This window comes from Galeopterus variegatus, unplaced genomic scaffold, assembly GCF_000696425.1.
Source record: "Galeopterus variegatus unplaced genomic scaffold, G_variegatus-3.0.2 Scaffold5216, whole genome shotgun sequence".
NCBI lineage: Eukaryota > Metazoa > Chordata > Mammalia > Dermoptera > Cynocephalidae > Galeopterus > Galeopterus variegatus.
In genome coordinates this window covers 78,004-91,043 of record NW_007731327.1, presented here as the reverse complement: position 1 = coordinate 91,043, position 13,040 = coordinate 78,004, and the positions used below count along the sequence as shown (strand labels likewise).

The window sequence follows — 13,040 nt, the reverse complement described above, 5'->3', positions numbered from 1 at the left end:
TCCCAGCACACGACTGAGTGACTCCCAGTTCCCGCTACCTAAGACCTTCTCCGAGGGATTCCTTTGCTCTCTGAACAAATCCTTACTGAAATTCGCTACAGAAAATCATCTCTTGAGTTGGCAAGAAAGTCAAACCTGCCCTGTTTCTACCTTTTCATCATGTCTGTGTCCATGAGTCAATTGTGGACTTAGGCATCTTTTCTTGTTGGACAAACCACTTTGTAATTCTGCTAGTGTAATCCATTCCACATCTACAAACAAAATATACTGTACAGAGCGCCCGACACGGCAGCTCGCGTTGACAGCCTCCCACGAGGCGCTCTTCCAACACAGATTACTTAACCTCACAACCTCTTGCTATTTTACAACACATTCTTCTCCTGTTCAGCATCACCTACTGCACACCCACCTGCGACAGGGTCCTTCTAAGTTTCTTATCTCCCCATGAAAAGGAGCCCACCTCTGTCTGCCCTTGTGTCCTCTTCTTATTACAGTGGACCCTACAGTGGAGGAGGGAAAAAGCTCATAAGTGGGTGCCATTTAGGTATCACACACTGTGAGGCCAATGCCATTATCATTTTCATCATCATCATCATCATCTGTTGGTTGTTATTATTGCTGTTGCTATTTAGTATTACTATTTTAATTTGAATGTGTTAAGACGAAGCTGTGGTGGACTTCAATGTTTTCTCCACATGGAAGAATAAAGAAGAGATTCAAACTCAGATCTCTCTTTTCTTGAAATCTTCAACCACTTCCCAGATTTTCTAAAGACCGAACCTGCTTCCCTGAACCTCCAAATATCTTGTGAATGTTGGTGCAGGTGGTAGAAGGTCAGAGCCCTGTGCTACCAGGGCCAGGTGTGATATTCCTCAGCTTATGTTTCTCTTTCACCCTTGCAGGGAAGCTTCTATGTCCCCTCAGAGAACTGCATGCAGCATGCCTACAAGTGGCACCGGGACCTGTGCCTCCTGCTCTTACAGGCCTACAGGGGACTCCACCTCTACTTCCTGGTCATCATGAGGGACATCCCAGAGCTGCCGCACATGGAGCTGGGTAAGGGGATGGGAACAGGGGAAAACTCATCCCAGCAGTGGACATTCCTCTTTTGGGCTAGAGGCTGAGAAAAGTCCGTGTGCTTTTGTAAATGTCACAGTAATGACACTGTTGTTCAGGTAGGTTTTTCTGTGTAGGTTTTTCTATTCTAGCAGGAGAGAATCTTGGAAGTGTAAATGCAGTAAGAAAAGACATGAGTGCCTCAAGGCACATCCATTCACACATTTCTCCAACAAACATTTACTGAATACCTACTACACACCTGGAGCTCCTGGTACATATTGTTAAGTAGCTTTTCAGGGGGAAATACTAGTTTATAACCTTTTCTCATTAGGCTATAATAATGGAGTTGCAATTTACAAAAGGGTAAAACAATCCTAATAAGGAACTACATACTGTACATGTATATTTAATCTGGATGGTTATAGAAACCTCTTAGTATCCATCATGTTTGATTATCTGGAAACAAATTGCTTCTTGCACATGGATTTTCCAAAGATTACACATCATGGAGATCATTGAGCCTGAATCCCTCTTGCTTGACAAATGATGGAATTGGAGCACAGAGAGGTAATACGACTGCTGAAGGTTGCTCAGCAATGTGTGGCAGAACCATGGCAGGAACCCAGCGATCCTGTACTGACTGACATTCCCCTCCCCACCCAGGCAGGGTCCTTTACATCATGTACATCATGTCACAGTTAGAACTGGTGATGTGTCCTGGTTCTGCTCAAAGTTCTGTAATGAAGCCCCTTTGCTTCTAGAACAGAGGTCAAGTTCTCAGCCTGGAATTCAGAATCCTGCTGGGTACCTTCACTTCCCTGCCTATACTTCTAGACTTCAACTGCTAAGATAATTGTAGTTTTGGCTGTGTGTGGCCTTGTACATTGCCTATTATCGCATTAAACACATCATAGAACAGTGACTTATTTGCATGTTTTGCTTCCTCACTGGACTTAGGGTCTGTGAGAGTAGGGTCCCCTCAGATTCCTCATACCTGCTCCCTGGTCTGCAGAGTAGAGGAGTAGCTGCATTGTTATAGTTGAAGCGAATCCTGGTGCTATCTTGATATCCATCTCCATCAGCTCTAACACCCTGGCCAAATCCTGTGCTCAGGTGCTACTCTTTGAGTCATGCAATCATTGATTTTTTTTCAGATTCCAATCTTACGTGTGTAATGAAGACGTGCACAGAACCAGATCCAGTTTACACAGCTCATAGGGAAAACAGAGACTATTCAGTAGCAGTTGGCTTCCTGACATAAACTTTTTGTTTTCAACCCAAAGGAACTGAGTTTGTTCATTCACTCGCTCATCACATTTTATTGAGCAGGTGAAGAGGTGTATGCTAATTAGGTCATGAGCCAGGATCCTAAGGTGCTGAGGGATTGCTTCCATGGACCTGGGCAGCAATGCTTTAATTAAAACCCTTGCCAAAGCTGTATGAAAATGACTGACCACGGCATCATGGAACTAGGGGAGAGTTCAAACACAGTCATAACTGTGACCATTAAATGACAAATGGCCAGAGGCACCCTGCTTCCTGCTGACCAGATGGTGGCGTGGAAGGAAATGATGTATGTTAATGTCAGAGTCAGTGAGGCTGGGCAGCAGGCAGAGCTCTGCCACCCAATTCTCTGGGATTCCAATTTTTCATCTGTAAGATGGAGATACAAATCCATGTCTCCTATCTGGTGCACAAATGTGTATGTGTGTGTGAGTTCATGCACCTGAAAAATCACAAATAAATGTGGAGTCTTTTTCGTCGACACAAAGTGCTGCACAAATGTGGAAATCTGTTTCTCGTAAATGTGTTCATGAGGCATCATCGGTTGTGTTTATCTCTGTGACTTTAATGGCAACTTGAAACTTATGCTTTTTCATTTAATTAGCAATTGCTGCATTTCAGTGTGTTCATTTAATTGTATGTTTATTTTTTTTTTCTTGCTAGAGACCCTTGCTGTTGAAGAAACACTCTCTCAGCTATGCTCAGAGCTGCAGGTAATTGGAGAATATACCCTCGGGTGTGGATGAACGACTGCAGTTACGAAAGGCAAACAGTTGCTTGTTCACTGTAAAAATGAGAGGAGAAAAGACAGGCCTTGTAACCTCACTCTAAATCACACACTGAAGAAGTGCTCTTACGTTCCCTTACCTTGAATCATGAAGCGTGCATTGTGTGCCTCACCCTGTGCTAGGTATTTTGGAAAAGCTAAACAGGTTAACAAGTATCTGTTTTCCTTGGAGCTTGAACTATATCTGTTTATTTGTTCACTATCCATTCATTTAACAAACACTTATTGACTGCTGTCTGTGTGCTTCTCACTGTGGGTGATAGGACCTTGCACCTGTGCTCAGATGGCCTCAGACATGGTGGGGAGGCTAGAGTCAATGATCATAATAGTCATGGGCATTTGCAAAAAAAAAATTCATCAAGCATATGTAAAGCTAGGGCTGGGGCTCCATGATTCCTCGAGCCCATTGTACAGACTGGGTCACAAACCCTTCACACTCAGGTCCATGAGCTAAATAATAGGAAAAGTTCCTGGGAGCTGTGGGTAAAAAATTAATAGGCTTTATTCAGAGCTAGGAACAGCCGCCCTAGTGGCCTCCCGGGGCATCCTGAGAAGCACTGTGTATCTGAGCCATTAGTCCTTTATACTTAAGTCCATAACCCAGGACACCTGAGTGCACATGCACAATTACATTAGACAATAACCAAGGAACACATGGGCGCGTGTGCATATTTACATCAAATGCTCGGCAAGATTCTGAACATCTGAGGGGCCCTGACCATTTTCCTATATTTTCCCAACAAGCATATATGAAGAACATGTGCTTAATACATATTTGACAAATGCATGCTCTTGTTATATACAATCTCTGGAACACTTTCACATCCCATTGAGCTGGATGGTCTGCGTGAGTACTATTATCCTTATGTTAACAAGAGGCAAATTAAGATTGGAAGGAAGACGGGTAACTTAGGATGAGAGACATAGCTAATCAGTGCTGGAAGCAGGACTCAAAATACTCATCACAAACTGACACCTCTGTTTTTTAAGCCAGTGTTCCTCAACCCTGGCTGCACATTATAATCATCCTGGAACTTTAAAGACACACCTTTGCCTGGGCCTGTGCACCAAACTGATTGAAACAGAGTATCTGGAAATGCAGCTCAGGCACTGGTATTCTCATTTAAAGCTCCCCAGAGGACTATTGGGTACAGCCAGGGTGGAGACCCCTGCTTTAGACCATATTATAAAGCTAGCAAAATTCAGCGTCACAATGGACACACAGGAGATCCCATGAGAGGGCAGAGTGCAGGGTATTGGGTACCTAGAGTTGGAGGGCCTCTGGGGGAGGGGCCATTCGAACTGAGCCTGGAAAATGCAGGGACTTGCTTGTAGGAATCAGAAGAACATCACACCGCAAGCACTGTGTATCATCAATGTATAATAAATGAAAGAGCAGCACAGGATTCCGCTTATAAAGTAGAAAAGGGCCTGTGAAGCAGGAAAGGACCTTGATGCCCACGTGGGAGCTTATGCTGTCTAAGCTTGGTGCTGTAAGGACAGTGTGCCAAGAGGACAGCTAAGCAGACAGTAGGCCACAGACTGCAATGGTCACAACTCCTCATCCTTCCTGAGTGAACTCCTGGGAAGGACCACAGGCTTTGCAGCTGCACTGGCCTGGGTTCCAGTCTGGGCTCTGAGCCCTTCCTCACATCAGCTGTGTGATGTGGACAATGGACTCAGTCTTAGGGCCTCGGATTCCTCATCTACAAATCAGAGTTGTTGTGAGGGGTCACGAGAGAGCTTATGAGTGATGACCCCCCACCCTGAGTGCCCAGCTCACAGGGTCTGCTCTGCACAGACAGCCTCTTCCTCCACCACTGGCCAGGGCTGCCTTGGGGACAACATGTCCCCCAGCATCAGCCAGTGTCATGGGCCTGTGGGAGGCGCAGCTCAGCATCCCAAGAGAAAACTGCTCCAATCTGTGTATTATCAGAAATTTAGTTTTAGCAATTGAAAAAACAGAAGGAAAAAACACAGCTTTCCATTTCACAGTTCAGAAGACCTAGCTGAAGAGCTGATTAGCAACTATTAGTGAACACACCCATGCTCTTTCCTGCAGGACGAGTCGAGTTGGGAGGGTGTGAGCTGCAGGTTCTCTGTAAGGGATTCGGAGCCTGCTATGCTCAGCTTTCCAGAAGCTTCTCTTCCAAAGCCCAGGATCCGTGGTGACAGCTCCACGACCACCAACTTACGTTTAGTCATTAGGGATTATGAGCCCCACAAGGTTCTCAGTGCAGTCAGTGACATCTCTTTTATGAAGCACTTGACCAGCTATGTCACCAGTCAGTGGTGGAGGGCATCGATGTTCACACCCAGCGGGACTTCTGCCTCCAGAGCCCGAGCTGCGCAGCTCCAGGCCCACCGCCTCGGTTCCTGCTGCACCAAGGTCCAAGGCCAGGGCGGGGCTGCTACCTGCTTCCCGTATACGTCATTTAACAGTGGGTGATGGGCAGGGGGGCTGGGAATCACGGCTTATGGGGAAGTTTACTTACATCAGAGCCTGAGAGACCTGGCTCTGAATTTCATCCCTCCCAACTGTGTGCCTTTTGACCCATTGCTTCACTTTTATGAATGTCCATTTTCCTGTCTAAAATGGGGATACAAATCACTTATTTTTTCCAACGTTTTTCTCTTTGCCAGTAAGCATGGCAAACTTGCTAGTTGCCTGGCTGGTATTTCATGTGCTTTGTGTGCATTTCCTCATTTAATCAACACAGTGATTCTATAAATAAGTAATCACGTTATGTTCAGTGGATGAAGGAGTAGGGTTAGGGTCAGGGTTAGGGTGAGCTATTTGACAAGAGCCCCAGCCCTCGCAGAGCAGGGCTAGGCCGCGGGTCCCTGTGACACTGGAGCCCTGGCCCCCAGCACATTGCCTTCCTGGGAAGCAGAATTGATGGTGGTGACAGAGGAGGGGTACGGAATGTTTGCTCCTTCCCCATAATTGGTGAGGCATTTTCCCCCCAGCAGCCCTGGGGGTACCAGGAGGGAGGTGCTCGTGTTTCCTGACTCATGCTGTGACAAGTGGGCACAGAACAGTGTGACTTCCTTCAGTCAGTGAGTCACTAAGGGGTGGGCCTTGGGCCCTAACCCAAGGCCATCTGCGGGTCTTACCTGGTTCCTGCAGTGGTTCAGGTGAGACATTTGGGGTCAGGATGCAGGCTGCCAATGAGTTTATCAAACATTTTGTGAGAAGCCAGCTGGTTGTCTTCCTGCTTTGGAGCAGTGCCCCACACTGCAGAGATACCACCTTTCGGTTTTGAAGGACTATGCAGTGCAGGCTTTATTTTATTTGCTTATTTATTTTTGGTGGCTGGCTGGTAAGGGGATCCAAGCAGGCTTTAGTCTGTACGAAGCAAACAAATAGCCAGCTGCTGCAGGGATGAGTTTGGGTGACAGGGTGGATAGGGTGAGTGTGGGGTGGGGGTATCAGCCTACTCCTTGGTTTGCTAAAGGGCTGGCCCTATGGTTGGAGTGGAAGGAACAACACCCTTTCCCGATAACCCCAAAAGATCCAGGTCTCAGTCTGCAGGGCTGTTTAGAGGCAGAACATTGTCACCTGTGACCAAACACAAACAGCAGGAAATGTACCCATCTCAAGCTCCTGCCAGTGGTGGCCGCTGGGAGGATCTGAGACTGTTTCGGGTGATTTTAGACCATTTGAAAGCCTAGAACTCTACAGCAATGGAGTGGTGATTCCAGTGTGTCTTTACTCCATGTGAGTCTTATAAACATTTACTGAGCATCTACTGTGTGCCAACCACTTGGCTATTGGGAGTGCAAAGATGAAAGAAACCCACCAGGACCTACAACCTGGTGAGAAACAGATTTGCTCATGGATAGAACCAGGGTGTGTGGGGAGAGGGATGTGGGAACAGGGAGGGGTGAGACTGATTCTGATTGGGGAGGGGAGGCTGGCTCTAAGGGGGGTTGCTGTGAAGAAGTGGGAGGGAAGGGACTTCCAGGCAGAGGGAACAGCAGTGCAAAACCCAGAGGAAGAGTCAACCTGACCGAAGCCCCTGGGTGCCCCGGGCCATTGTGGCTGCAGCTGCGAGTATGTGATGTTGCTGTGGCGCTGGGCTGGAGAGGGGAGCAGGAGCAGGCGATGAGGACCCCTGCTGTGTAGCCTGATCAGGAGGCGGGATGTGCTGCCCACAGAGGATGAGAAGGTTGTCATGAAACGCAACCACCACGTGCTGTGTACAACAGACAGGTTGTGAGTAGCTACTGGAGGGATCGTCGTATAGTCTTTCCCAGAGCTGAACCTCCTCATGAGAAATACTAAAGATAAACACTGTTATGAAGCATAAATGAGCAGATGCCAATTGTAGGGAGCTCTCGTTTTGTGGGTTTTGGTTTTTGTTTTCTTTTCATTCGTTTGTTTATTGTGGCCAGTCCTCTTGCTAGGAGGTTTTAAAATACATTGTTTCATTTTAGCCCAGAAACATTCTTTTGAAGTGTGTTTTCCAAGACAACCCTCAGGTACAGTGAGGCCAAGTGACTCCTCTAGGCCCCGCTGTGGAGGAGCTGGCCTCGAATTCAAGGAGGCAGAGAACACGAGAGGCCTCCGCAGCCCAGCATTCCATCTGCTTTGGAACAATGAACCAAAAAAGGCAATTAATGTGAAGGAAGAACCTACTATATACTGGTCCCTTTGATAAGTATATTACGTGCATTCTCAGTGAATCCTTATTTTGACTCTGTGAAGTAGGTTTAATTAGCCCTTCTTCCTAGTGGGAGGCATAAAGCTTTAGAGCATGGCTGTCTGCTGGGGTCACTGTTACCTCTTCCTTCCCTGTCCAGCCAGTCCCTGCTCTATGACTTTCCAGCACTGACTCTTGGGGGTAACTAAGAGCTTGAATATTTAGAGCCCTCCCACCCCCCGCCCCAGGGCAGCCAGGGATCACAGAGATCAGCTAGAGGGGGCTGCATTTGAGTAACATCCATTTTTTTCTCCAATTTTAGAACTTCTCAAATTTTGATGTGCATATGAATTACGAGGGTCTTGTTAAAATGCAGATTCTCATTCATTTGTTCTTGGGTGGGGTAGGGGATGCTGCATTTCCAGCAACTTCCTGGGAGATCAGGGTGCAGTTGGTGCTTCTTGGACTGCAGTCTGAATAGCGAGTGTCTGAACTCTAAAACTGTACTTTGGGGTTGCCCTGTATGTTGACATCCAGCAGGCACTTAGCTGCCTCCCCTTTGCCATGCAGTGAGGCTGAGCACAGAGTCCACATTGCATCTGCAGGATGAGCAATGCAGGCATCACCTCCTCCAGGAAGCCTTCCATGATCCTTCCACAGCACTCACTGTGTATCTCTTTCACATTGCTTTGCAGGGGCTGTATGCCTCTTCTAGGACTGTACGTATTTATATTTGGCTCCCCAGAGCTCAGCACAAGCCCTAGCACAGAACAGGCCTTCAATAAACAGAACAAGAGTGTGAACAAAGGCACATGGTTAGAGCCCAGACAGGAGGGGGGGGGAGGTGTGGCAAGTGGCTTAGCCTTTTTTCAGGGAGTTCCCCCTATGAGCATTGGGCCCACATTGCCTCCGTGTTAGCATGAAGGGCCTCTGCAGGGTGTGCTGAAGAAACTTTTCCTAAGCCCAACATCTAATTGCACAGGCCTAGGGATCTGTGAGAATACAAAAGTCCTTTTGCAGCTTAATTAGAAGCTGCTGTAACCTCATCTGAAGCCATTTCTGTAATCAACTGAGGGAAAAAAAATAATTCTCAAAACACGTTTAATGAATCTTTTCTTTTTTTCTCTTATACTGTCTGGTGGTTGAGCTCAGAATTCATGGCGTGTTTGCTGCTACTGCTGTCGTGGAGGGGAGTGCTGTGGTGGCACATTAGGAGGCCCAGGAAAGGACGTCTGAGTTACGGAGGCATGGGGCACCTCCCATTGATGCCAGGTCACCTAATTGTTCAACAAGAGTCACTAAGTTCCCAGCATCTACCAGCCCTTGTGCCAGGTGCTGGGCGTACTGCAAAGGCTAAAACTCGAGGTCCAGGCGGGGAGGGATGCGGGAGGTAAAACAAGCAGCAGCAGGTGGCTGGAGGAGCCATGAGACAGGTCTGTGCGGGTCAACTAGACTTCAAGGAGAGGAGGTTAGTCTTGCTCTAGAATATAGTAGAAGTTTCACAAGAGTCATCAGAAACATGGAGACACAGAACTGACTCCTTAAATGGTGGCTGGAAGCAGCCAGGTCCATGCAGTTTAGTGTGGCTGGGAATAGACATGCATTGGACCAGGAGGGGAGAAAGCCAGAGGTGAGGAAGGAAAAGTTTTGAGGGGAAAAATGGAGCCGAGTGTTGATGCAGGGGATTGGCTCTCATTAGTGAGGGTTGCTGCCTGGAGAATCTATACACAGGCCAGTTGGAGCCCATCTAAGAGCCTCACTGTCCAGCCTGAAGGTTCCCAGTGACTATCCCTGTTCCTCAGATCCACCCCCCCACTCTGTATGTTTGACCTTGGTGCATGGGGTGAGTCAAGAGGGGATTTTCCCTGTTTGGCCCTGTTTCTCACAGAGCCAGTGCTGGAAGCAGTGCCACCATCAGAAGAAAGGGAGGGCCATTGTCTCCTTTTGGAGTTTTGTAGCTTGCGTCATCCTCAAAAACTGATTTCACCTCTTAGAAGCAGCTCAGAGATGCTGAGGTGGAATGATGCCCTGTATCTGGAAGCTGATCCTCAATCATAGAGCAACAATACCCAACATTTAGAGAGCCTTGCTGTGTGCCAAACTCCTCCTTCCTCCTTCTGATTCTCACTCTACCTGATCTGCCTCCATCTAGCATCAGCCTTCAGTTTGAGAACAGCCAAAGGAACTTCCAGTGTTTCAGGCCAGGCATTGGTCTTAGATATCCCTATATGGTATTACATCTAAAAGTAGTCATTTTCTTTCCCGATGAAAAAACTGAGGCATAAGACAAAGAAGAGAAAGAGATGGGGTTTGGAGAGTCTGTGGCCGTTGGTGCCCGGCACGCATGGTAGAGAACTCCACAGCCCACTCCACCATTCACCCACCTGCTATCTGCACCACTTAGGGGGCTCCCTGCAGACAGTTACCCTCTTTTATTCCTCTCTGCATCACTTATTCTAAGCATGTGCCTGGGGTGTGGAAGATGCTCATTAAATGCTTGTGGAGTAAATGATGAAGCTGAGAGCTCAGTATCAGCCCTTGGCAACTAGCTCCCCACCTCTCCTCAGGGTCCTGGCCTCTCTTCTCCCCTCTCCAGAATTCAAGTTACTCCCCGAGAAGATGGCTCTCCTAGTTTTAATCCACAGCTCTCTAGAGTGTTTCTGCCCAAAGTGTCTTTCCCCAAAGGCCCCCAGACCCTTTCTAGTATGGCCCCTACAAGTGTCAGTTAAGGCACCTGGAAGGCTCCTTAAAAGAAATATGACATGACTTAGGGAGGACAGCGGTGGCCAAAGCCATGGAACAGCAGCCATGTGCCAGTCACCTAGCTACTTAGGTGCCATGAGGTTGTTACAAGTCCTGCTGCCTGTCGCAAACAAAAACAAATGACTCACAAGTCAAATGTTGGTGAACGTGAAAGTCAGCTTTTATTCAGGAATACCAGTGACCTGAGGAGAGATCATGGGCTAACCCATCTCTCCAGTAAACCTAAGGAAGAATGGCCAGACTAAAGCCATCTAAAAGACTCACATTTACCGACGGGGGTTTTAAAGAAGGGGCTGAGGGAATGGAACGTGGGAAATGAAAAGCAGGGGGGAGGGGGATGTTAGCTGCAGGGCCTCCGTGCAAGGAGCCGGGTACAAGGTCTCGCCAAGGCTCCCTCTGCTTTCTGCTCCCGTCCTTGCTGTTGTCTCAGGGTCCTGCTTGGAGGGTGGGATCAGCACAGCTTTACTGATGTCTTGTTTGGTTTCCCAGGGTCCAGATAGTACCTACCTTGTAGCAAGTCTGCAGCTCCAGGCTGACTGGAAAATAACTTTACATTTATGTAAATAATGTCATCTTGCACCATAATCAAGTTTCAAAATATCAAATAACCATGGGAAAAGAAGGAACTCAGAGAAATGAATGCCAAGAAAAAAAACTGTCTTTTTAAAATTTGCCGATGGCCCATGTGGTTTTAGATACCAACGTGGCTTCAGTCCTGCTCACTCCAACGAGGAAATAAAGATTTTATCTTTGCATTAGTCCATTTTCTGATGCTTATAACAGAATGCCGGAAACTGGGTAATTTATGAAGACATAAAAGTCATTTCTTACAGTTTTGGAGGCTTGAAAGTCCAAAGTCCAGGGAACACATCCGGTGAGGGCCTTCTATAGCAATGCAGGGTACCACATGGCGAAAATGGGCTGAGCGAGAGAGAGCTAAGCTTCTCACCTGCTCTCTTTATAAAGCCGTCAGAACCATGACCATGACCTCCCATTTAACCATCAATGGAGTAATCCATTCACGAGGGCACAGTCCTCACAATCAAACCACCTCTCAAAGTCTCCGTCCAAAGTCCAGGGAACACATCCGGTGAGGGCCTTCTATAGCAATGCAGGGTACCACATGGTGAAAATGGGCTGAGCGAGAGAGAGCTAAGCTTCTCACCTGCTCTCTTTATAAAGCCGTCAGAACCATGACCGTGACCTCCCATTAAACCATCAATGGAGTAATCCATTCACGAGGGCACAGTCCTCACAATCAAACCACCTCTCAAAGTCTCAACCTTTCAAATACGAAAATAGGATGACCCACCCTCTGACCACTGCTGCAATGGAGATCAAGCTTCAGTGAGTACTGGGGGACGTTCAATCCATAGCAGTCCTTCATAGAACAATGCCTGTTGCGTGAACGTGGCATGGTGGTGTGGCTTAGCGGTTACACGATCCTTCAGTGGAATCCCAGATTTATGTGATCTTGGGCATTCTACCTGCTAACTCTAATTTTCCTTTTTTTTTTTTTCTTTTTGATTACCCCTTTTTGCCTCTCCAGATGCTGAACAATCCAGAGAAGATAGCTGAGCAGATAAGTAAGGACCTGGCCTGGCTTGCCTCCCACCTGAAGGCTCTGTGGACCCAATTCCTGGACACGGTGACTCTGCATTCCCAAGTAGCCACTTATCTCACCCAGGAACATCACACCTTGAGGGTAAGTTGTCACCTGGTATAAATTCTCTAGTCACAAGCATTTGATCTCTTGAGGAAGCTTTACAAGAGTTTGATCAAGAATTGAGTTTGGCCTCGATGGATCTGAGTGTCAGTCCTGCCTGCACCATGCACGTGTGGCGTGACCCTACAGACTTAGGATTTCAGACCTTCACTCCGTCATTCATAAAATATCCACCTTGGCTATCTCAGATGATAGCAGAGCCTATCACAAGGAATATGACACGTACTTTGAAAAGTGTTTGGAAAAAGTGTTTTCAAATGTGAGACATTGCTCTTAGTGTATTTATTTGCCACTAGTTTGGGTGCATGTGGTGGGTACTAACGCATAATAAAAGATGTTGGTCTTCTCATTTAGAACAAGAAGACCAAATATCTGAGTATCAGCATCCACAAAGTGTTTAGGGAATACACTCCCATGACTGGCATTGGGAATTCTATTCAATCTGCATTTATTGACAGTCCCTGTTAGGAAAGATCTAATATTCTAGAAGAAAAAATAAGACCTAGCTATAAAAAATAATATAAAGCAATGAAAGAACAGATTCATAAACATGCATTAAACTGTGTTCATAAGCCAGGTTTGGGCCAAGAGCTATGCATGACAGAGGGCAGCTATAGACGAATAGAAACACTGTTGTTTCAGAACCTGCAGGTTGTGGGCATGGCTTTCCTCCTATCTGTACATGCTGCTTATCTCCCTGAGACTCAATTTTTTAAAATGGAGGTGATACCCACCCAGAGAGTCAAACTTGTTTGTATTGTTTTATTCCTCAGGT

The 13,040-nt window shown here is 47.0% G+C and overlaps 1 protein-coding gene across 1 annotated transcript in view; it reads left to right on the top strand.

Moving 5' to 3' along the window:
* The window catches only part of FAM135B (family with sequence similarity 135, member B), a gene marked incomplete at its 5' end in the record, with an annotated part of 120,917 nt that overhangs the window by 63,615 nt on the left and 44,262 nt on the right, over positions 1-13,040 (top strand). Inside the window, 3 exons of the mRNA XM_008589109.1 lie at positions 903-1,056; positions 3,007-3,056; positions 12,089-12,244. Of these exons, the coding sequence (XP_008587331.1) occupies positions 903-1,056; positions 3,007-3,056; positions 12,089-12,244 (360 nt within the window). The remainder of the gene's footprint in view (positions 1-902; positions 1,057-3,006; positions 3,057-12,088; positions 12,245-13,040) is intronic.